We start from the raw sequence: 26,298 nt of genomic DNA on the forward strand, positions 1-26,298 counted from the left end.
GCGGAGCGGTAGAACAAACAATGCAACACATATTCCACGAATGTTCCATCTTACGGCCCCCAAGTGGAATCATTGGTATTCGACAACTGGACCCAACTACCGTATCTTGGCTGCACGAGGAGGCATTGTCAATCTAAGCTACTACAAGTCAAACGATAGAAGAAGAAGACTCAAATTATTTACAATTTTTTTTATGTTTTAAAACCGCATTAGAAAGTTATGGAATTCAAATAGAAAAATAGAAGATTGTCTTTCATCCCACCATCCAAATCTTTCATCCCATTCCATTTTTGACATTTTCCATCTTCCATCCGAAAATATGCCTTCCATTCCATTCCATTCCCTGTTCACAACTAATCAATTTCCAGTTTTACTATTTTAATAGTGTATCGCAAGAAACTTAAAAAAAAACTTTATTGGTTCCAAAGATTTCATCAACGGAAAAAATCTGTACAGTTTATAACAAACTAGATAATCCGTTGGTCCAATGGTTCCACTGTATCCATAGGTCTCACATCTCCCTTTCTATAAAGCTACTTTATGCGCTGTACCGTCTGCAAGCAATATTACATGTCATTGTAGAACACATAGCCTACAGTAGGTTATATATAAATATGAAAATATTTTAAAGTATTTTAAGCCTTCATAAAAACAATGTTGTATCTTTAGGGCCTATTTACATTCTTTTGAAGAGCTGTCTGATTTTTTTGAAATTCGATCGAATTTTGGAAGTTTGTATTGCCAAAGTATATAGCACCTCCTCCAAGAATAATCCCCAACATGGTGACAAAAATAAGCAGTTTTGTGCTTCCTCTGTATGTGTAATGACCAGGTCCTAAATGCAAGATGAAATATTTTTAAAACACTAATAAAAAACATTAGCCTACTATTACTGCTAACATTTGTTGAATTTTGCAATAAGTTGAAATTAAGAAAACATTATTTAATTTTTGTAATAGATCTAACAAACTGGTGTCTGAAATAAAGTTCGTGAATGCAAAGATTATAGAAAAACGTGATAATATGTAAGAAATAAAATAGGCCTACGATTATTTAAGTACGAATTATTCTTCAACATGCTAATTGAGGGTCACTTTTTAAAGTGGACAAACAGACTTGATAATTCTTTGATAGTGGTTCGTGAATACAAGAAAGTTAGTAGCAGCCAGTGGAAGCGTTCACCAGTGACTAAGTTAGAGTTCCAGCAGGACAATAGCAGTTTTATTTTTAGCTAAGGCTACTTTGATTTTTTTATTTGGAATTAATTTTTCTATTTTCTATAGCTATTCATTCATAGTAGGCTAATAAAAATAGGTTTTAGGAATAATTTATTTACAGTTTGTTTGATAAAAACAACAGAAGAAAAGACTAGCTTGTAATAGGAGTAAGCAATAACATGTTTGGTGTAATCTACTTACTTTTTGTGAAATTTTGTCTTAAAAACTGGAGTCTTATATAAGATCGTAATTTTGTTTGATCTCAAAATTTTTTGAGTTTTAAATTGTTTGATTGTATTTCTCAGTGAGATGCGTAGCATAAGGTTACCAAATAAAACAACATCGGTGAAATTTTGCATCGTGAAGAGTTTGTTTAAAATGGAAGAAATTTATCCTATCAAAATATTAAACATAACAAAGTGTTTGAGTAAGTTAACACCTTTATAAGCTTACTTTTCTTGTGACTAGACTTCATACTTTGCTTCTTTTGTTGAATGACAGGATGCTTGACGGGTTCCTCTGGGATGATTAAATAATAAGATTTAAAGACCTTGGTTTGTTAGAAAACTGCTGCACCATGGTCACTCATAAAACTATGAGTAGAATCAATAAACCACTCCTTAAATACAGTGGGCTGTGGGCATGAGGGCCATTCGTTTGGAACATAATTATGAAATAATTGATCAAATGACCCAACATTCCAATTGCTAAAAAGCTAAGAAATTGATTTTCATTCCAAAATTAAACTACGCAATAACTTTGAAAGAAAGACAGTTCTCTTGTCATACGTAGTATGAGCTTCAAAACATATCTTTACAAAAATATCGTTCCTTCCAATTAAAAAATTTTGATTCAGTCTAGGATATCAGAGATGGATCAATTAAAGTTGCATTTGACTGTAATCAATTACACATTGTCATGTACAATTTTGGTAAAGAGGTGACTTTCTTCAACCATAAACAGATGAAACCAAGCAACCACACGGCATTTAACATAATATATTAAACTGAACATAAACTATAAACTACGAACGTTTTCGGCCATACACAATTATACACAATTACACATGTTACCCTTTTCAAGGAACGAAAAGTAACATTTCAAGTAACATTTTCATGTAATTGCAACTGAGACTTTTGTTGCTGTAAAATTGATTACACATTAAGCTTAATTGTAGGCTAACTTAATTGGAAAAATTCGATACACTGTAGTTATAACTGTAATGAGATTGAACTGAAATTACGAAATTGACTTTGATTTGGCCTACAGTATAGCTTACAAAAATATTCAAGAAAATAGATTTCAGCAAAAGTAGCCCATTCTTTTGCCCTTTTTTTTTTTACTTTTTGCGCGTACAGATTTATGACACTATTTGGCTAGGAGGAAAATAGCCTATAGCTTATGCTGTCAGTTTACTTTGGAAAGTTGCTTTGCTCCTTTGTCTAGTTTCAGTTTCAGCAATATGATGTTTGGATGGGATACCTTCTTCTGTAAATAAATATGCAAGTTCAGCCATGTGAGCATAAACTGGAAATAGCCTGCGGTTGTAAATACTCAAAACATATTGGCTTTGTACAACATATTGACCATGATTTGTTTTTTAGTTTCCTTGATAAAACGATCTGGCTGAGAATTGGGAGCACACTGTCCAACGAAGAAAATTTTGGCATAATGTCTGCAGGTTTCTCTTATTAAATTTACTCAAATTATACATATTACCCCTTTATACTTTTATAACAGTGGGATAAAGTAGCAGATAAGAAATTGCTTTCTAATAGAACGAACCTGGTGAGATTAAAAAAACACCAAGAGTAATTTAGTTGGGAGTAAGCTGGTTGCTGAAAGAATGACAGCTGAGATAGCGAAGCAGAAGCAGTATCTGAGTAACGGGATCTTCACGTTTTATTCATTGTTTTCCTTTCAAGTACGACACCCAAGACACCAAACGTGTAGTTAGTAGGAAAAGTAGCCTAAGATGTTAGTTTACTTTGAAAAGTCGCTTTACTGCTTTGTCCAGTTTCAGCAATATGAGGTTTGGATCGGACAGCAATATGAGGTTTGGATGGGCCGCCACCTTCTTCTATAGAATCTATAACCAAACATACAACAGTAATAAAAACAGCTTTGAAAGCACTTTAAAAAAACTATGTCCTAGTTGCCTACTATGTCCATCAAGATTTGTTAGTTTTCTAAAAAGAGCTGTTGTGATCTTCTAACGAATCAAAACTTATCTGAGCAAAATATGACGTTATTTTTTGTGACGTCAATGATATCGCACACCAACAAGTGATAAGTATTTGTGTCTCTTGCATCATTGACGTTTTAGCTACCAAAATTTATTTTTTATTCCATCGGCCTACGTAGATTAAATTTCGCTTTTGGCAGTATTATAGGTTAGTTGTTTACTTCACAATGTAGATACTAATGTAGCAAGCCAGTATCATGGCAAATACGTTTTCATTCCTAAAAAATGAACCATTTTAACCCATACGTCATTTTGTAAAATTTTGTATTTTCCCATTTAAGCTTCTCTACATAAAAAAAGGGAACAGATAATAAAACTGTTCACACTCGCCCTTTGACCAGAGGGACAAACAGCGACACAAGAGAGACGAAGCGACACGAGAGAGAATAAAGATTCGAACGCATACAATTTGGATGACTGTTAAAATGTCTTAAAATAAAATGCATCAGGAAAATAAAATGCATTGTGCATAGGTTTTACTTACTGTAGCCTACCTGCCAAAGTTTCAGTTGCTTCATCTGTAAAAGAAACAATAGATTGTAGTTAGCCATTACACAAAATCTGATCTACAAATGAACTAATAAATGTTTTCATTTGCCTGAGTGGTTATAGGCATTAGTTTAGGCCTACTTTGTTCTTGCTTGACATGCCATATCAGTACGGTACTAAAAACATACATCTTCGATGGGTTGGACACAATAAATCACTTTTTAGCCTGTGTTATAAATATATATGGGGTACATGCAGAGGAGGATCGTTAAGCCAAGCCCTTTCCCTCTAAAGTTGTCCTTTGAGGACTAAATTTTTGGATGGTTTTAGAATAGCAGGAATCATAAAAATCTAAACTCCAAACTAGTACTAGAAATATATTGAAAACTAAAACTTCGACCCAATAATATTGCGCTATTTGCCAATAAGTTGGCCACAAAAATTTAAAGCATGATTTGGCCAAGTAAGACTAATTTTGAAATTGCGCTCAGTGAGGCCATTCGTAAAATTGGACCATATTGTATTTGTCTATTGCTGTAACTTTCAGAACATTTCTTAAAGTTTTTTGTGCTGTGGCTTACTGATTTTCATCAAGAACGCGTTTAAATAAAATATGTTTTTTTTTTGAAGAAAGAAAAAAAAATATCCCCTGCTCTAACTTCAAGAAAATCCTGCGTAAGCTACGCCACCGGCTGTATGTTTTGGCTTATTGAACTAACCTGTATTGTCGAGGAATTGATCTTCTGAAGAAGTTTCAGATTGTTTAGTTGTGTCATCTGAATGTAAAGTGCAACAATTAACGTATAGGCCTACAAGCAATTTACCAACAACAAGCAGCCAAAAATGATGTCTCTCGAGAATACAGTAAAGTTTGAGAATGAAACCAAGTTAATGCTTTCTAAATTTGCTTGTTGTCATATGGGCAAGGATTTATAAAGTCCGTAGCCTTGGTTTCTTGCCAAGCATTTAGATGTTGCTAATTTATTGTAAACCAGTCATAGTCTTCAACAGGGTGCCCAATGCAAACATCTTCGGATAGGAAGCCTGTTTCTTCCACGTGTCACAATATTTCACTTTCTCCTCGATCTTCATTAGAAGATATAAAGCATGTCAAGCAAAAGAGCAATAACGTTCTAAAAGAAAGTGTTAAGTTAAAATTCAATACAAAACTTGGACAGTGAATGATGTGCAAAATGAGACTAATAAACCGACAACAAGTGCATTTTCTACCTATGTGTGACTGTGAAACTTCTCTATTTTCTTCATCTTCTATCAGAGGTTCTTCAGTGAGCTCTACAATACATACGTAAAATGTTTACAAAAGTATAAAAAAAAGTTTAATTCTCCTTTAGTAAAATGAAGTAATATTTGAAGAATTAAGCTTTGGAGATGTGGGATTTTGTAAAATCATTAAGTCCTCGATCGATCGGTTCTCGCTGAAAACAACATGGACATTCGACATAGCCTACATCACTGATGATCTCAAACAAGGGTAAAACTCGACTATAACGTCTTCCATTTTCGATCGATCGAAGCCTTGATGAAGTAATATTTTGTGAAAGCTGTAAGCACACCAAAGTTAACTTGCAATAAAACATTGGCTTGAATAAATGAATCTCCAACCTCGCACACAGGCTACGTTTTGTTTGCCAGGATTACTTTACAAAAATCACTTTTACGGTTGAGTTTATTGATATGAGCTCTTTAAAGATACTTTTGGCAATATTTCCTTTTATCTTTGCGAAAAATCATCTTGGCATCAACATCCGAATGTCTCTAACAAAGTTAGTAGTTTCATCTTTGCAAACCGAAAACAGAATGCCTTGGAAAACTCAGTAACCTATGTTTAACACCTTTTTGTCCCGCAGCGTTATGCACGTACTAAAATAACTAATTTTATGTCAACAAAAGAAGACTTCAAAAGCTTCACAGAAGACTCATTTGCACACAAAACCTTCAAAACCCTTTTGGTTCTTACTTTTAGAGCTAAACCTTCAAAATGTAGCTGAACTAAATCAAAAAATAAATTTATAAACGTTTTGAAAACGAAACTGTTTTAATCTTCGGTTCTGAAAACTGAATGATTGTGAGTTATAATGATATATATTACCGTTTCTAGCACTAGTTGCTACGTTCATCTGATGAAATTGAAAGTAAAATTAACAACAAACAAGATGGTTTATTGCTTCACTGACGTTTCGCGCACCATGACAATGCGCATCCTCAGAGCGAATAACATACAAAATAAAATTTCACCAGGTTATATACTACTGTAGTCCGATTGAAGGCAAGAAAAAATAAAACGCGCAATATTTTAAAAAATTGGCCAATGATGTGTGAGCGGTTACTTTCCACGTTAAAATTACGTAAAAACTTCCAACAAAAACATAAAAATTCGAAGCAGTGACGACCAACAGAAAAAAGTGCGATTGAAGGCAAGAGAAATAGAACACAATGTTTTAAAGATTGGCTAATGATGTGCGGTTACTTTCGACGTTAAATTACGTAAAAAACTTCCAACAATAAACATAAATTCGAAGCACTGAAGACCACTAGAAATTCGAGACAAAATTAGATTGCAATAACGTTTCCAATTGTGTTTAAGTAGGCTTGAAGCCTGCACGTCGAGACCATAATGATTTATAAGGTTTTGGTAAAAAGTTTCCGTCGTTCCGGTTGAGTACATTGCAATGTTTGAAATGTAATGTTGATGAAGCAACTTTCTGCGGTGGTGCGTTGATAATAATTACTTTCATTTTTCAAAATTTTTGTTTCTGACCAGTTGATTTTGTGATCCTCTTCTAACATGTGTGAACAAAAGGGCTGACTTTTCATGTTCCATATTTTTTGACAGCTCTGCGATGTTCTTTGACCCGGGAATTTATACTACGTTCAGTTTGGCCAATATAAACTGCGTCACAATCATTACACGGTATTTCATAAACAACACCACATTTATTGTGAAAAGGGGTAGGGTCTTTTGGTAGTGATAACATATTGCCGATGGTTCGAAATGGTTTCATAGCGACTTTAACTCCGGCGCGATTCAATGCTCGTCTTATCGACTCAGAAACTCCTTGTATGTATGGAGTATCTAATTTTGTCTCGAATTTCTAGTGGTCTTCAGTGCTTCGAATTTATGTTTATTGTTGGAAGTTTTTTACGTAATTTAACGTCGAAAGTAACCGCACATCATTAGCCAATCTTTAAAACATTGTGTTCTATTTCTCTTGCCTTCAATCGCACTTTTTTCTGTTGGTCGTCACTGCTTCGAATTTTTATGTTTTTGTTGGAAATGTTTACGTAATTTTAACGTGGAAAGTAACCGCTCACACATCATTGGCCAATTTTTTAAAATATTGCGTGTTTTATTTTTTCTTGCCTTCAATTGCACAACAGTAGTATATAACCTGGTGAAATTTTATTTTGTATGTTATTCGCTCTGAAGATGCGCATTGTCATGGTGCGCGAAACGTCAGTGAAACAATAAACTATCTTGTTTGTTGTTAATTTTACTTTCAATATCATCAGATGAACGTAGCAACTAGTGCTAGAAACGATAATTGTCCTGATGAACACCCAAACTTTTCAGTATTCATGATATATATTACCTTAATTATTGTTATAGACCATATTTTATTATCAGAAAATTTAATCTGTAATCACCGATAATAGCGCATAGCCTAATTCTTTTATTGTTTTATTTAAGGTACCGTGCCTGACATTGTATATAACATTTTCGTGTGATAGCCTACTGTAGGATACAGTAAACTATGAGAACAAGAACACGTGCTTTCTCAATTTTCTTTTTACTTTTTTTTTATTGATCAGTGTTTGTTATATTATTGATTTGGACCAGCCATTACATCACCAATTAATTCAATTAGCCTACCTCCTTTACTGCACTGTTAATACTTTATAAGAATAATGACAATCTTTTTATTTTTGTTATGCCTAAATTTTATAATTGTCTGCTTGGGAGTTTAAACCAGGGGTCCACAAAGTTTTTGACACAGGTGCCTCATTTTTTTTAAAATTTGACAGACAAGCCATACCAGTGTAGGCTATGTAGCCTACTATGTAGGTTAGTGAGCAATGAGTGTTTAACTGTTTATACTAGTTTGCTGAGCTAATTCGTATTGCCTATAGTATTATTGACCAAAATAACGAGGTATGGCCAGTAGGGTTGACAACGGTTGTTTGGACCCAGACTCGAGATGAATTTAAGGGTCTGTAATCTTTCCAAGGGGCCCGGAACTTGACGAAACCACTTTTTATTCGTTAGCTATAATGCGTTTTTTGGAAGTGTTTTAATTTGGGGCCAGAAGATGTCATTAATACCGGACCCAAGTTATTCTTTCAACAGCCCTGAGTAATGGGTATAGCCTACTGACAACTGCTTTTCCTATATGATAAATTTCAAAAATGTAGCCTACTCAATGTGTTCATTTTGATGATCTATGAGTTTCCTAATAAAATAAATTACTTAGCCTACCTGGATTTTCAGATTGCAGATATTCTCCATTCTCAGGCTGCAAAACTTCTTCATTTTCAGACTCAGAAACTTCTTCCGGTTCTGCAAAGGGAGCAGGATGAACAAACACGACTAATCATGTAAATTTTAGAACATACCTTTTCACATTTGGCTGGCAACACTATAGATTCCCTTGTGTTGTTATTTGGCAACCTCTGATGTTGTTATCCAATTATGGCCTAGCCCGCCTAGCCAAGGATGAACAGAACATAGAATTGTACAATTAGTTTACGCAATATGATAAAAAGCTTCAACGACATTTCAATACGCAATGTCTACCTTGCTTCTCATGTCGAGCCACCGCTGGCACAATGTTAGCTTCGGCTGCAGCATCAACAACAGCCAAAACAAGCTATGTTTATGTTTTTTTTTTCTAAAAAAATTTGGAAATGATGGACTCAAACAAGATAATATGAACAATGGGATTCATATTTGTTGATCTAAGGTAGGGCTGTGCAACTTTTCACACCGCCGGCCAAATATGCGCATCCGTATACCGAGGGCAAAGCCTGCATTTTTCATTGATTATATAAATATGCTTCATTTCAAAGTATTCGTGTCGCCGACCAGAAATTAAAGCCGGCCAGATGTGTACGGAGTCAGATTTTTGTACTCCTGCTCCAATTTTAGTAGGAATATTGACTCCAAACTCCAATTCGACTCCGAGCGCAAACCATAAACCACAGTCCAGGTTGTTTTATACCGTAACTTATACTTTCCTTATCTAACATCAAAAAAAAACAAAAAAACACACTTTTAAAAGTAAAAATGACTGCTTAGAAAATAAAACCACACAAGTAGCCTACACAAAAACGGTTATAGCTGAATTGTTCGTAAAAAGTTGTTCGTAAATTAATTCTTCGTAAAACAATTCTTCGTAAATCATTTCTTCATGTACATCAATTGTTCGTATAGCGAATTGTTCGTAAACAGGTGATAGGTCAATTGTTTGTGAACAATTTTTCAGTTGTTACTCAGGGGCACCGGAAGCGGTTGGCAGGGGGGCATCATGGAGGGACCGGGGGCAATGGTGCCTTTTTAAAGTCATGTATGCTACTGCACATTTTACAATATAACAATTTCTGCTATTTGCTTTTAGCCTAATTATAACACAGACCAACAAAAAAAATTTGGCACAAAAAAAAGTGAGAGTCATTGTAAAGTATTTCAAGGCCCCTGATTCCGAAAAAACACTTAGTTTTTCAAATTGGCTCTAGTTTTCGAGATATTCGACAATGAAAATATTTTTGAAATCGTTAATCAAAAGCTTTCAATCAAAAGCTCAAAATAATATTCACAGCACAAATTCTGCAACACAGTAGGTTACATCATTATAACATAGCATGATGTCCTTCTTTGTATATCGGACACTTGTAGGCTATCATTACTCGATAGTGAGCTGATAGACGAGCATTATCGCTATATCTTATCTTAAAAGTTTTAAAAAAATTGGCCTTTCAGCAACAAAAGTGCCCTTTTTCATAATCTTGCCCCCCAGTCAAAAATTGTTTCGGTGCCCTTGTTGTTACTCGTGCAGGACATTTTCTTTGAAAATGCTCAAATTTCCAATAAGTAGTTTCTTGCCCTTGTGCGTTAAGTGCACTATAATCTTTGTAATAAAGCTGGCCACCATACAAAAGTTTTGGCTTTCCCTTTTCGCTGCCAGTCTGAATCAGGAACTTTACACTCTGTCTGCTCGTCCACAGCACGTCACATCTAGCACATATCTAGCATATACGCTACCCTTAATTGTTCGTAAAGAATTGTAACTGTTTTACGAACAATTAGTATTACGGTCAATTGCATGCACGACGAAATGCTTTACGAAGAATTGTGTTACGAAGAATTAATTTCACGAACAATTGTTTACGAACAATTGTTTTACGAACAATTGTTTACGAAAAAAACGTCGGACACCCACAAAAACAACAGGAGTACATTGTCCCAAGAGCAGCGAAAATATTTGTAGGCTGCCGTACGCTAACAGTGTCAACTAACAAAAAAATCAGACTCCAGCTTCTATTTCTGCCATAAATTTCAGATTCCAGCTCTACTCCGACTCTTGCCAATACTCGAGACTCCGGCTCCCAAATACTCCAAATCTGCATGCCCTGCATGCCTACACCTCCGCTCGTGCCACATATTCTAGCTTTGCACGTTGCCTTTGACCCACGGGTCGTAGGTTGCACACCCCTGATCTAAGGAAATTACTCAGCAACAAAATAAAGATATTAATTACCTGCATTCTGCGTCTTGACCTTTTCTTTCCTCAGACGCAGATTTTTTTTAGACGCTCGAAGTTCTGCAAATATATCAAAGCAATTTCATTAGGCTATTCTTTACTAGCTGTTCCAGACGGTTGTTCGCCTGGTCAAACGTCATGTAGAAACCGTTCGGGTCTACTGAATATTACGTCATGGAAATTCCTAAAACATGAGCCAAAATTGCACCATCGTCCGTAAGACTCGTGTCAAACCTGTTTAAACCTGTTTCAGTTGAAACCTGTTTGGACATGAAATTGCGTCACACGAACTGCTCTCGTGCCTTTGAGTTATCACAAATTTTTCTGATTCATTCTCAAAGTTGTTTGTTGGAAGTCGGTCGCACATTTAACTGGTTTATTTGGTGCTTGCTAGCTGGACAAATTCTCCGTCTTTTATCCAAGTAATCTGTATCGTAGTGACAGTTTTAGAGGTGTACGGCGTTGCATTTCGATTTCGATAGCCGCTGGCTAATTTTACAGGAATACACTTTTGAAAAGACGTTTCGAAAGAGTGTTTATTTTTCGGTCACCTACATGCAGACGAACGGATTTGGGAATCTTATGTTACAATTTTCCCACGAAGAGATTATGGTTTACCGCTGTGACCATAAAAAATAAAAGACGAGTTCTTGTCAGTTGGTAGGTCAAGAAGAAATTAAAACAAGAAAAAATAAAAGACGAGTTCTTGTCAGTTGGTAGGTCAAGAAGAAATTAAAGCAAAAAATAAAAATAAAAGAAGATTTTTGTTAGCTGGTAGGCCAAGAAGCACTTGAAGGCATAAAAATAAACGACGTGTTTGTTGTCAGCTAGTGCAGAAAAACTACTTAGAAGTACAAGAAATAATAAAAGAAGATTTTTTGGTTGGTAGTCTACACTCTTACAGAAGCAAAGAAAAGTAAAGACAATTCTTCTCAGTTTGGTACAGAAGAAAAATAACTTTGACATTTATTGGCAAGAAAGAAGATTAAAAGACAATCCATCTGTGCTTGTAGATTCAAGTGGAAGAATCCAAGCAAGTTTTGTGGACTTTAGGACTTCATACTCGTACAGCTACGGTATCGTGCATTTAAATTCTTTTTTGTATTTTGACGGTCTTGGCAGTTAAGTTTTTTATAACTACTGTAGCCTAATAATTTTGTGTGTTTGTGTAACTTCATTTTTTTTTAATTGTTAATTTAGCCCCAACATTTAATATGTCTACACTCGGTGGCGACAAGGACTCGACCGCCGTAGACTCGACTGAGTTTAAGCCTGATGATGTTCTTTGCGGTCGGGCAGGCCATTCTGGGGAGGGACCCAATAACGATGAGGCTAAGTCAGTTCGAGAGGCCCGGCATCTTAGACGGAATATTTTGACTCAAATTGGGGAACTTTCTGTAGCCCTAGGTTCTTTGAGTGATAAGCAGGAACTGTTAATTTTTCGATCTAAGTTATCTATTTTAGAAGAGGAATTGCTGCATTTCCATGCTCTTTTGACTAAAATCTTTAACTCTGCAATCTTGGCAGAACTTCGTGATAGGGTAGATCCCGAATTTAACTCTTTAAAACATAACTTCGAACAAAAAGAAAGTGAGTTCTCAGATAGGTTGGATGCTGACATACATCCTGAGGATAGCGCCTCAAACGTAAGCACTAGGATGTCTGAGAGCTCGTCACGGATAGTTACACAAATTAACCTACAGTTAAAACGAGAGGAGCTCCAGATACAAGCTGAGGCCGAAGCGAGAGCTGAGGCCATACGAGCTGAGGCCGAAGCAAGAGCTGCTGAGGCCATCGCGAGAGCTGAGGCCATACGAGCTGAGGCTGCCGTGAGAGCTGCTGAAGCCGCCGCGAAAGCCGAAGCGAGAGCTGCTGAGTTCGCACTCAAAGACGCTCAGTTGAGGGCTAAACAACGTAAAGAGGTAGTTTTAGCTGAATATCGATCAGAGGCGGGCTCCCGGCGTAGCTCTAAGAAGAGCTCTTTTAGGCATTCCAGAAATGAACATCAATCGCAGTTTAATTTACATAACCTTTTCCAAACGCCTGTTCAACCTGTGAGTGGACCAGGGCAATCCACACGTTTTCCAGCTGTTTCAGGAGGTCTCGGGGCCGCGGCTAAGGGTCTTCCGAATGCTGTAGAGCCAAGGTCTGCGAATTACAACCGAACTCCTCCCCCAGAGCGTACAGGTCACGGGGCCGCCATTAGTAGCAATGCTTTGCCCCCTTCACAGTTTTCTGCGCCGCTAGGTTTTGATCGCCCAGCTACACGTAATTTGGGTGGTTGTGAGAGGCGTATCGCGTCTCCTGATTTTAACGTGTGTGAGGATCGTGATCGGGCTGTGCACGTGACTGAGCCTACTCAGCCCCTTAAGGGATATAGCTTGTCTTTTCCCGCTAAATCGAGTTCTCAACAGCAGGATTGCTTTTTTGAATACCAAAATAGTAGGACGTTTTTCGATAAGGCGGCCTTGATTGGTTACGATGGTAACAATATGCCATTTATCTTCTTTAAAAATCGTGTTACGGCCTTAATGGCAGCTTCGCCCTTTAAGGGGACTCGTTTGACTTTGTTACAAGCAGCTTGTGTTAGAACAGCTGCGCAAACGATTGCTAATTTGGTTTCTGACACCCCTGGCTTGTCAGAGGAAGACAGGATAGAAATGTCGTTAGCTCGCTTGTCCCAGCGTTTTGGGGTTCGTGGAGGTCTTTTTGCAGAACCGGAAATTAGAAAGTATCGCTATGGTAGCAAATTGACTTCGACCTCTTCCAGTGATCTGAAAGAGTTTAAAGATGAATTATCGCAGTGTTTGCTTTACGCGCAAGCTTATGGTCAGCGTGACAAATTGGAAGGACGTTTTGTTTTGGATTTGGCTAAGCGACTCCCGTTTGACGCTAAGCAGCGTTATCTTGACTTTTTAGGTGATCAGTATGGTGGCACTGATGAGCCTACTTTTCAGAGTTTGTTTGAATTTGTAGTACGGGAGGAAACGCGTAAGTCGACTGATTTTAGCATTATGCTAATGGGCGATTCTGGTGAGTCGCAGCAATTTAAAAAGTTTGGCAAAGGAAAACTGCCTTCATGTCCGGTTAGGCAGACGTCCGTAAAACCCCATGATGATGTGATGTCAGGGAGTTCGCAGTACTCGACTGTTGTTGGCGCACCGCGCGGTGGTGAAGCCAGACGTAAAAACCTACCGGCATGCATTTGTTGTTCGTCACGTGGTCAAGTTGAATATCATTTTTTGTCTAATTGTAAAGAATTTTTGCGCTTGACACCTAAAGATCGGAAAGATGTCATTGTGAAAGCTGGCAAATGCTTGAATTGTTTGCGCCAGCATATGGTTAGGGATTGCGTTCATGCAAATAACTGTCGTAAGTGTGGGCCTAACAACGATAGGAAACACTATTTTCTTCTGCATGATTTTTATGTGACGTCACGTGATTCTCTGGATTCGGTTGGGAAAGATGATGCTCGTGCCAGAGTTCCTGTGCGTAATGTTAAGATTGGAAATGTTAAAGCAGCCTTTAACCGCGTTACTGCTGCTCGTGTTTTGAATCCAATGACTGGCAAATCGAAGTTGGTGTATTGTCAGCATGATCCTGGTTCGCAGTTGACGTTTGTTTCGAGTGATTTGGTGTGTGAACTTGATCTTAAACCGTACGATAAAGCGTCGTTTAAAATGGATACCCTGGCTGGTCAGAAAGCTACTTGTGCTGACCTTGTCAAACTCAACATCCAGTCGTTAGAGACAGATGAACTGTTTTGTGATATAACCTCGGTGGTTAACCCAGCTTGGGCTGATGATGTTAAAACTTTACCGCATAAACAAGATTTAAATGGTTTCCGTCATTTTCATGACGTGAATATGTTTCATTTGAATGATTGTAGTACTGTAGATGTACTGATTGGCAACGACAACGCTTATTTGATGTGTGCAAAAAAAGAGCGTGTTGGTGAAAATCGTAGTGAACCACATGCTTTGCTCACTCCTCTCGGCTGGTTGGCTTGTGGTGGTAAGTCACCCTTAGATGAAAGCGTTGCTAAAGTGTGCAGAGTGCAGACGTCTTCAGAGTCGGATGTCATCTCTGGCTTTCAGCGTAAAATTGAGTCTCGTGATATGGAAATAGCAGACCTGAATAAAGTCATTCAGGATTTGACGTTGCAAAATGAAACCTGTGAATTGTCTCGCAATGATAATTTGGCTAGAGAACTTGTCGAACCGAATATTGAGTTGAAAGATGGTCGATTTGAGATACCTGTTCCGTTGAAGGAAGATATTGATCTACCTAACAATTTGTGTTGGCGTCAGATAGAGCTGCTGCTTTAAGAAAGAAAGCTTTAAAACAACCTGAACTTCGTGATTTCCTTACTGACACCATGAAAGATCTTAAATCAAATGGCTATATTGAGCGTACTGGTGAAGCAGGAAATGTCAAGGGATTTGAATGGTATTTACCATACTTTGTTACGTCACAATTAAAAAAGCGCATTGTTTACGATGGCAAGTCTGAATTTCGAGGAACTTGTGTTAATGATGTAATGTTTTCGGGTCCTGACTTGTTAAACCCTCTGGTAGATGTCTTGGCTAGATTTCGGCTTGGTAGATTTGGTCTCATGGCTGATGTGACTAAATGCTTCTTTCAAATAAAGTTACCTGAGTCGCAAAGGGATTTGTTTCGTATATTGTGGTTTGAAGATGATGACCTTGAAAATGGTAGGATGGTACCATTTCGTTTTTGTGTACACCCTTGGGGAATAAAGAGTAGCCCGTATATCGCTTGCTTGGCTATAAAGAAAATGATCGAGCAGAATCCCAGCAGTGCTGGTGAATTGACTCTCTGCAATATTGCAAATAATATGTACATGGATGATTTTATATTTTCGGCTGATAGCTTAGAGGAAGCTCAGCAAATCACTCATGAATCAATTGCTTTGTTTGATAGCCGTGGGTTTAAACTTGGTAAGTGGAGTGCTAACAAGGAGGCTATGATTGTCTTGTCAAATTTGGATAATGAGATGCTTTCACCTTTGATTCGTGACATTGACTTTCAGACTGAAAATATGACTTTGCCATCAGCGAAGACATTGGGTTGTGTGTGGCAAACCGAGTCTGACGAGATGCGTATCGTTTTTGATCCGCTAGGCTTTGGAGCGCCATTTTTTCTAAAAGCACGCCTTATACTTCAGCAATTGGCGATAGACAAGTTTGATTGGGACACCGAGGTCCCTGATAGCTTTGTTAAAGAGTGGGAGTCGTGGCTTCGCTCTTTGGACCTGCTTAAGGATTTTTCGTTACCGAGATGGTATTTTGCAAACTCTGGTGTGTGCAGTCCGGATGATATTGTTTCATATCAATTGCATGGGTTTAGTGATGCTCCAGCGCAAGGTGGCGCCTGGGAGGCAATGGTTAAACAATTTAAAATTGCATTTTTTCACAATTTGGACTCTTCAAGTCGTAAGCCCAATTTTATTGAACTGCTTACGTACACCAGTAGTGCCGTTCGGATCGTGAACGAACGCCCTTTGGTACCTTTGAGTGACGACCCTAGGGATTTTGCTGTCATCACCCCTGCCTCACTTTTGACCCCATACTTAGACCCATACTGTGCTGTTGGGCAACCACATGATCGTGACCAATTAAGAAGGGATTATCGGTTCAATTTGTCACTTTCTCAGCAGTTTTGGAGTAAATGGATCAATATTTACTTGCCAGGTCTTCAGGGCCGGAAAAAATGGCCGAGAATTTGAAGCCTGGTCAACTTGTAGTGGTAGGTTCTCTCCAGGACATTGGTAAACGTGGGAAGTATCAACTTGGGAGGGTGCATGAGGTAGTTCCACAAATTAGGAAAGGGAAGCCTGTAGTTCGTAGAGCTAAAGTTGCCGTCTGCAACTATGATGAGAGTACGGGGAAAGTGAAAGTAGACTGTGTGTTGAGGGATATTTCGTGCCTCGCCCCCGTAAAGAACACCTAAGTGTTAGGGTTTGAGCCTGGTTTTGTCTGCGGTGGCCGACACTTGTCTGAGCCCAGAACAGTCGGTTATTATCGCAACCATGGTATATAGCGTCATTTTTTGCGTGTACCTAATACCTATGGTACCAATTTCATGTATCGTCGTGTTTATTCTTATTGCTGTTCATTCTTTGCATGCCCTTTGTATTTGCGTATTAAGTTAAACGTGAGTGATTCAAACAATTTGTGTATCATGTGTTTTTATTCATTGGCTCACAATTGTCGTCAATTCTTTTTTAGTTATGCCATGTCAGACTGTCATAACTAGGGGCCGCTATGTTCCAGACGGTTGTTCGCCTGGTCAAACGTCATGTAGAAACCGTTCGGGTCTACTGAATATTACGTCATGGAAATTCCTAAAACATGTGCCAAAATTGCACCATCAATCGTAAGACCTGTGTCAAACCTGTTGAAACCGGTTTAAACATGAAATATTGCGTCACACGAACTGCTCTCGTGCCTTTGAGTTATCACAAATTTTTCTGATTCATTCTCAAAGTTGTTTGTTGGAAGTCGGTCGCACATTTAACTGGTTTATTTGGTGCTTGCTAGCTGGACAAATTCTCCGTCTTTTATCCAAGTAATCTGTATCGTAGTGACAGTTTTAGAGGTGTACGGCGTTGCATTTCGATTTCGATAGCCGCTGGCTAATTTTACAGGAATACACTTTTGAAAAGACGTTTCGAAAGAGTGTTTATTTTTCGGTCACCTACATGCAGACGAACGGATTTGGGAATCTTATGTTACAATTTTCCCACGAAGAGATTATGGTTTACCGCTGTGACCACTAGCTTCGGCCAGTAATAACAGATTCAGACCAAAGATAACTCTGACAAGTTTGCGAAACTGCTGGGAGTAACCTATCAAAGGCTTTATCAGTCCGAGAATAAAGATTTAAAAACCAACCAACCAAACCATGGTCGAATACAAACAGCGCGTGGCAAACAAAAATTATTATTATTGGGTCACAAAATACTCAAAGAAGACCAAACCGAGATAAAATTTTGAAAAATGTTCTGGGGACAAATCCTAACATCCTTTAAGTTGTTTGCTTTTTTAAACCTAAACTTTTGCATTGCTCATTCCCTCATAATTTTTTGTTTTGTCAGAAGGTTAGCGCTCCGTAATTTTTGTTTGTACATTGGCCATTGGTTCACCACTTACTTTCTTTGCTGGTAAGTGATGAAGGCTGATTCGTTTGATCATTTTTCTTGGAGGATGTTGATTGAATACTGGACGAAGATTGATTATTTTTGGTCTGTTTAGAGTCATCCTTCTTTTCTTCATTCATGATTCAGACATTTGAAAACACTTGACAGTAATTTTTTTGCTTTGATATAAAAACATTGTTAATAAGTGAGTAGATACGTCACAAGCACAATTATGATGCCAAAATACGATTTTTGGATTGAGACTTCTGGTTGAAATCCTACCAAGCTCCTTTCATTTCCATTGTGCTCAATCCAATGCATTTTTTTTAATTGCTGGCGTGAACAACTGAACATGTAGAGAACAACAAAGTAAACACACGAGTTTGGCACACCTAAAAGGAAAAGATGGCAAAACCACAAAAAATGAGTGAATGAAGCGTTATCCTTTCTCTTGAATAAACTATTGAATAAAACCTTAAGACTTTACAGCAAATAATTTTTTTTTTAATTTTTGTGGACATCAGCCTATCTTTACTTGGAACACAATTTACCGATGTTTGACATTTGTCACAATGTCACATTATAAGAACCGGAGTTGCCAGGTAATCCTAAAAGAATTCGGACAGTTTTAATTTGAAATTCGGACATTTTAAGTTTGCAATGTTTGTCGTAATATTGTTTTTTCGTTGTGAGGATCAGAAATAAAAACAAACTGAAACTGTCTAAGACAATTAATTCAAAATGATTTTTTCTTCTGTTACTTAAACTGTTGCAATAATAATCTTTTTTCTTAATTTGCTTTTAAATACTTGTTTTTAACTTTTCATCGCTTAAGGCTACCTTTTGGTGGCATTGCAAATCGACTTAAATTGTTAAAACTTGTTTTATTTGTGATTTTCATTAAGCTTTTGAAATTTTGAATTAAATTTGGTTAATCCAACATTATTTAAAAAATAAATAAATAGCACCTATATATTTTTTTTATTTCGCTTAATTGTATCTCATTTTTTACTACCGGTATTTTGTTTTCCTGAATTTATGTGGTCACACTGAGCCAGTTTTATGTAACTTTTTCTCTCTGAGTCATTCCTTTATAACATCACAGTTTTATTTTGTTAATTGTCTTGAGACTTCATAATTTAGTTTAAAACCTTGAGAAACTTTTCACGTCTTGAATTTGGTAAAGTTTAAATCGCCCTTGTTGCAAGTGTTAATAACTTAATAAAATTGTACAGTACAGTATGCACGTTTTTGTTTTTTTGTGAAACTGAGAAAAAAAATGTAGTTGAGCTATGTATGTATTTTTTTATATTTAATCGTATCTTTGCTTTTTTTTTTACTTTTTTCTAAATTTGTGCGGTCACACCACACTGAGTCGGTTTCCTGTAATTTCGCCTTGCTGAATCTTTTATACAATCAATTTTTTTAAATGCTTTTGAAGACTCACAAAGCAAAAGTTCAGGAAACTTGTCATCTTTTGAAATTTTTCTTTGTGTTATAAAGTTTAATCGCCCTTGCACTTGCAAGTGTTAATTGTAATTGTAGGACTATTTCACACCAACGAAATATTTTTTCTATCTCGCTTCTAGGTTTGGTGGCTGTGCAATTATAAAATAGTGGTAACACTGTTTTATCGATGTATATTTTGAGCTTTTGGGTTTTGCCATCTTTCCCTTTTGTTGGTGTCAAATTCGTATGTTTACTTTGCCGCTCTGTACATGTTTGCGCCAGCAGCAAAAAATAAAATTGAATTGAAATCTTCTTCTTGTTTATGAGGCAGCAATTCAGGCAACATCTCCCAATTGCTGCAACCAGTGCAATATCTTCATATTAAACTATGAGATCCGCATGCTCTCCATGTAGAAACACTGGGCAATGATTTATGATGTGCTGTTCTGTTTGAGGTTCGCCCCAAACACAGGCTGGTGAATCACACAAACCCCAAGAAAATATGTTGTGCTTGAAGCGACCAACACATGTAGGCTAGGCTACGCTACAAAGGCAATTTAATGTCATTTATTATTTTTCGGGCAGGTCTAAGTCAACTTGAAGTCGGTCGGACCGTGAAATATCTTCCCAGCAGTCTTTCCATGACTTATACCGTACATGACGTTGAAGTGATCTGCACTAAGACCCACAATGTGTCGAGAAAAGGGGCGCCTGAAAGGCAAGCGTTGACGTATGAGCTGTTGTGTGTCAAAGACTACAGTGTGGAGAAGATGGCGATCATTGACCTCTGCCTTTATCGCGAGCAATATGGTAGAGTGCTCTCTGCGTCGTTTTGGTGGGGCGATGCTTGAAAACACTGATACCGGAGTTTTCAAACACTGATACCGGTTGTTCATGGTACATGTTACACCGGTGTCCGGTATGCGAATTTTTTTCCCACGTACTTTCTGTCCCATTTACATATTTTGGTAAAAGTTTGTATTAAAACCGTGTGAATGCAACAGTTTCTCGTTGGCACGGTTGGTTCAGTAGTTTCATCCTCTGCCTAGTGTTCATGAGAACGAGGGTTCGACGCCCGTCGAAGTCAAACTTTTTTTTCTTTAAATTAATTTTTGCAGTGCACAAGAGCTTTTCAAAAAAAGTAGGGTTAGGGAAAGCTTATATTTTATTATCATTGCAGAAGTTCATTGGTAAATAGTTATTTCGCAATCTGAATCAACCAATCTCTCAAAACACTTTCGGAAAGTCTTACTTTTAGAGTGACTAGAATCAATGAGACAGAAAGCTCGTGGGAAAAAAAATTTCGCGTCCGTAATAGGCCTGTAAGGGTTGGACGCAGGCATCCAGTGATTATGCGCATAGTGTCGTTAAAGGCGATATTTGCCTTTCCTGCATGTGTGCTGAGGCACCAGACTGGAGAACAGGGCCTCCGAGAGAAGTCAGCACTGGTCGGGAAACAATACGAAAAATGGGCCCCATAATATTTTTTAGCAAATATACAACTAATTTCTATCTTGCGTTGCATGTTCGTGTTAAGCTGAAATTAGCCTACTTTTCTCAGCATGAAAAGAACTTCGTTCAATGTAAAAATCATCAATAATTACTGGATTACACTTGCAGCAAAAATGCCATTGAGGCAAACTATTTTGTCTAGAAAGCTTTGTAAACACACAATAGGCCTTGAGGCAACGAAAATAGTTCAACCAAGCATTTGATTCAGGAGTGTCCAAACTTTTTCCCACGCGAGCCAGATTTGATAATAAGTGTTCGGGGGCCAACAGCCACAATAATTTTTCTGAAAACTGCAAGTTGAATTTATATGATTTTGTGTGTCTGCAGGCCAAAAATAACACATTGTAAAACAACAGGCGCGGGCCATACAAAAACGTCTCGTGAGCCGGAGTTGGCCCGTGGGCCGGACTTTGGACATTCCTGATTTAATTCAACCATTTTTGGACTTTTTGCAATGCAACGTTACGAATCACAGCATCAAATGATAAAATTTTGCGACGTCTGATTTGATGCACAACATGTATAGTTAGGCTTTTCAATCGGTTTTGAGTCATAGGCCTACTGGAGCGCAAACAATTCTTTACAAATTTCAGTAATTGCTAAAACCACGTTAGCTAGGGGAACACAAAAAAAATTATAACAAAACTATTTGAAAAAACTTTTCGAAAGTTGCAATCAATAATTCCTTGTGTAGAGATTATGGAGTGGTTCGTTCTTGTTTGCAGCTGAAGTTTGCTGTGTGGCTTTCTGTCAAAAGTACCAACCAACCATGTCATTGTTGTGGGTAGCCTACAAATGGTTTAAATTTGTCCCACACTCCGCAACTGCACAACAGACATACGATGAAATTTGCATGGAACTTCAAACTCATCGACGATATGTTTGAGTTTGTTGATAGGCTACATTTGTCAATTCCAACAACTATCGAGTCCTCTGCAATGTACGGTAGAATACATTTCCTTCAATAATAATAATGTTATGGTTTTATTTATTGTCGCTCTACAACAGCTAAGGTCTTTTAGCGACAGGGCTCATTTTTAATTTATATCAGGTTTACGATGTTATCACATTATTACCCGACTCATTCTCACTGCGCTATGCAGGATAGAACACAATCGGTACCGTTTTTAAAGTCTTCGGTTTGACCCGACCTGGAGTCGATCTCAGATCTACCAGCACCAGAGCCGAAGGCGAAACCACTCGGCCACTGAGCTGGTACATTTCCTTCAAATGATTCAGCTAGTTAAGTGGATCGAGTTATAAAAGCGTTCTGTCCTCAGGAAAAGAAAGTCATTTTCTTTTAAATTTATAATTGCCACTGCAACTTTAGCTTGCAAGTAGTAGCCTACTCTTCTCAGCTTTCTCTTACTTAGATTACACCTTCCTTTAATTTCATTAAATTCATCAGTGAATCTTGTTTAGGACCGTGATCCACATAATGCAAAGCAGTCACAAATTTAAAACTGCTAGTTGTAGGCTACTTCAGCATTAACTCAGCTTCCGACCAAGCTCTTGTTGGTTCCAACTTGATGCATTTAAGAAACGTTTTTAGAGCTTCAATTGCAAAAGGGTAATGTAAAGCATTGGGTTTGACTGCACCACACCTTGATTACCCTCTCGAAGTCAATTTTCTTTGCAAGATGATAGGACAGCTTTCTTTAGGTTTTTCAGATTTTTTTCTCTGACTGGGCTATAACTTTAAAGATGCCACAAGCTTACAAATAATCAATTACTCCAAAAATGATAAAACATTTGAACAACGCTGTCTGTAGGCAACATTATGAATTCCAACTAGATTTGGCCTAAGCAACAACATCCATAAAGAAAAAACTCACTACCTTCTAAAATCACATCATGAGAAGCATGACCAACAAAAGGCTACTTGACCATACGAAAACAGAAGATTTTTTAACCATGATAAAATTACATTCAATTGCAGCAATAATAAAATCAAAAGTTTTAAAACTGTTCGGCCACACTAAAAGATCACAATTCGAAATCAGCAAAGTTTGCACAGAAGGAAAAGTAGAAGGAAAAAGAAAACGTGGCAGACAACCAAAATGATGGCAAGACAACATCTAATCACGGACCGGACTCAACTTGGCGACACTGGGCGAGCTGGCTCAAAATCGCCACTCTTGTAAACAAATAACTCATGTTGATGTGCAATCTGCTGCAAGCTGAGATGATGACTGACTGATGATGATGATGATCCATAAACAAAAAATACCTACAGGATTTACTTTCTTTAAGCGTGCTTGAACTGATACCTATAACTTTCCCAGATAACTTATGTTGGATACAACATCCTATGCCTAGCCAACGCAGATTTTGAAGTTAAGGTTCAGTTGTCAAGCAAAAATAGTTCCCTCTTAGCTAAAACAGCACCAGTTTTCAAGTTGAAACTATCAATACAATCGAAACCGTTCAGTGATACAGAAATCATTTCAGCTTCAGATTTTACGTTTTGAAGCTGTTCAACATCGCCTACCTTAACACAAAAATGATTTGTTTTTGATGAGAAGCATCGAGAGTGACATTGACAATGATTCAGAAATACTGGGAACTACGCACTTCATTTAAGAAATTGTTGATTAATGATTATTTAGTTGGTACATTTTTACTTTAGTACTAAAAATGGGCCCCCTCCAAAAGTGCAAAAACAAAAAAACTACTCGTTTTTCTTTTACAATGTTTTGCTAGGGGGGAAACTGGCCCGACTTCCCCTCCCCTCTCGGAGCCACTGCTGGAGAAGCGTATTTGCAGTACTGTACACAAGCGCAGGGGCACTTGTACGCTGTACGCAGTATTGGAGTTTCGGATCCCCAAGTCGAACCAACTGAGCATCTGAGAAGGTTGATTCTTGCTGATGCTTTGGCACAATCTTAGTCACAATGTTTTCATACGTGAATTGCCGATCTAGGGTCACTGCCAGGTATGTAGAGAAAGGATTCCATCTAAAGTAAGGGCCTCAAGCATGCTGGCTGCGGGCCCCATGCGGCATTCATTTAATCCTAAGATCTTTTTGAGTTTGAGACCCTTGATCTAGTCTAGAGTCTAGACCAGAGGGACTCGTAGCTGACGGTCAGCTTCCTTGTTGTTGAGGTGGAAAGGTGTGATTGTAGTTTTAGTTATGCTGAGTTTTAGTCTCCATTTCATGAAGTATTGTGAGATTAGCTTCATATCCTTGGTGAGGACATCTTATACCTTGGTCAGATTTGTTTGTATATGGTAGTGTCAGATCGTTTGCATAACTGTACTGTGTGGTAATGCAAATATTGTATAATATGGGTGCTAAACAAGGTCGTGATAGGCCTACGTCATTCCTTAAACGACGGGGCGTCTGGATTGTTCGTCACTGGTTTTCAGGGTTCAGCACTCATGTGAGGTTTGGTGTGCTTTTGCTTGCGATGTGCAAATGCTTCATTTATGGTCCGGCATTTCACTGATACCACAAAAAACCAAACGTTTGTACGAAAAAATGTTCGAATGACTTGCTAGCCGTCGGACACATTATATAAAATTAGGCCAACTTATCATTTTTTTGTCCGAATTTTAGGCCACCTGACAAACGTGATGAGAACGCGCCAAACAGCAAACTCAATGGCTGATGTAGTCTTTTGCTGCTTTCTATCTGTTAAAAGTTTTATTTTTTTTTAAGATGCTACTTTTTCCATATTGATTAGGCTATACTCGTAGGCTAATGTAGTAGCCTATCTTCACAACAGACAAAATAAAAGTTCTTCTCCCTCTTTCCCTACTTTTAGTCTCACCACTACAGTTGGGCTGCAAACCAAGAGGTTATAAATCAATCAATTAATGATTTATTTGCCAGAAATGGGAACAGTAGGCTACATATTCGAAATATGCAAGTTGTAGGCCTATAGCCTATACACTGCAAAAGTGGCACAAGTTCCCTTATTGACAGGGAGAAAGCGAAACGACCAAACGGTTTACTATAGTCAATTGTCACCATACAGAAATGATAATTTTGTCATTTCAGATACAAAAAAAATATGTAAAAGAAAAATACATTGTTCTCGCTTTTCAACATAGGCTACACACCAAAGTATTTGAAATGAAGTTAAAACAAAATTTCAAGAAATAAGCACACATTGAATGTCCATATCATACAATTTACGATTATCCATAGCTTTGTAAAATTAGAGTTATCATCTCTTTAACAATGAAATGATAAGTTTATTCAGCTGCTTGGAATCTGTGACCACTGACGACTATTGGTAGCCTACTATAAGTAGGTCTACCATTATGAATTTTTGTGCTTGATCGATTTACGAAATAGTTACAGCTGATCTGATATGTTAGCCTATGCTATGCTTCTATTGTACTGTATAATAGCTGCATTGTTATATCAAAAAGAACAGAAAAGACAGAAATCTTAACCATTAGAAGGTTGGGCTCCTGGAGTCTTGCTCCGTTTGGGAGGGCTGTCGATTCTTCTTATGGTTTAGAAGTGATATCTCTGTTATTTTTTAAGGCACGATTTCAAAATTTAGGATTCACTTTGTAGCCTACAATTATTCACGCTGAGCATATCCGAAAATTAAAACTATGTGAATTTTAGAACTGCTGATATACGTTGAAATGTTGAGGTGACTTATGACTGTAATTGTCGCGTGAGTTTACACATTATTTTTTAGTAAAGTAATGAAGAACATGCATTGCAATGTTGTGATTAAAATTTATTTACATAATTTTACATACAGCCAATTCCCTTCACGCTGTGAAGCAGTTAGGAAGGCCAAATTAATTACTTTCATCCAACTGGTGGGAAAATTTTGAACAATAGAATATCAAATATTTCAGAGGATGTGCTGAGAAATGCCTTATATCTCTCAATTTATAATCTTTTTTCGCTTAAAATTTCAGCTCAATAGAGGTGAATAAAAGGTAGGAAAAGTCAAGAAATGTTGTAGTCGCAGCCTCAGTGGTTTTAAAGATACAAGTGTTGATACAAAAGAGTTGAATTGACAGCCCCTCCCCCAACCTTTAAAGAGTTAAAGACAAATAAAAAACACACCAAAGAAAGTAGTCTACTTTAATGTGCAGTAGCGTACTGGTGCTGCATAAAACTAATTGTTTTAATACTATGTAGGTAGGCTATAGTCAGGGTTGAAAGTCGTTAGTCAAAAATAATGACTAGGCTATTTTACTAACTTATTCGATAGTGCCCAAAAAAGCAATGACTTTCCGTTATCGATACTTATAACTTAATTGCCACCACGTTGATTGGGGCTACAACACCACCAACACCGACGGAGAAAGCCTGGCCTCATGGTCAGCCAATAACAACCTCACCCTACTGCACGATCCCAAGGGTGCAGCGAGCTTCTTCTCCGGACGCTGGAACACTGGTACAAACCCCGATCTGGCTTTCGCAAGTGATGACCCCGATAATTGCCAACCGGACAGACGTGTGCTAGAGAA

At 37.6% G+C, this 26,298-nt stretch overlaps 1 protein-coding gene across 1 annotated transcript in view; it reads right to left on the minus strand.

Moving 5' to 3' along the window:
* Positions 1-18,044, minus strand: part of LOC145770719 (uncharacterized) — a 31,742-nt gene extending 13,698 nt beyond the window's left edge. The window contains exons 1-10 of the mRNA XM_082582416.1: positions 17,903-18,044; positions 10,725-10,787; positions 8,447-8,527; positions 5,182-5,244; positions 4,671-4,727; positions 3,957-3,980; positions 3,205-3,306; positions 2,634-2,705; positions 1,671-1,736; positions 681-835 (exon numbers count right to left, since the gene is read on the minus strand). Of these exons, the coding sequence (XP_082438542.1) occupies positions 681-835; positions 1,671-1,736; positions 2,634-2,705; positions 3,205-3,306; positions 3,957-3,980; positions 4,671-4,727; positions 5,182-5,244; positions 8,447-8,527; positions 10,725-10,787; positions 17,903-18,029 (810 nt within the window). The 5' untranslated portion in view covers positions 18,030-18,044. The remainder of the gene's footprint in view (positions 1-680; positions 836-1,670; positions 1,737-2,633; positions 2,706-3,204; positions 3,307-3,956; positions 3,981-4,670; positions 4,728-5,181; positions 5,245-8,446; positions 8,528-10,724; positions 10,788-17,902) is intronic.
* Between the last annotated feature and the right edge of the window lie 8,254 nt (positions 18,045-26,298).

Source organism: Aplidium turbinatum, chromosome 5 (genome assembly GCF_918807975.1).
Source record: "Aplidium turbinatum chromosome 5, kaAplTurb1.1, whole genome shotgun sequence".
Lineage (NCBI taxonomy): Eukaryota > Metazoa > Chordata > Ascidiacea > Aplousobranchia > Polyclinidae > Aplidium > Aplidium turbinatum.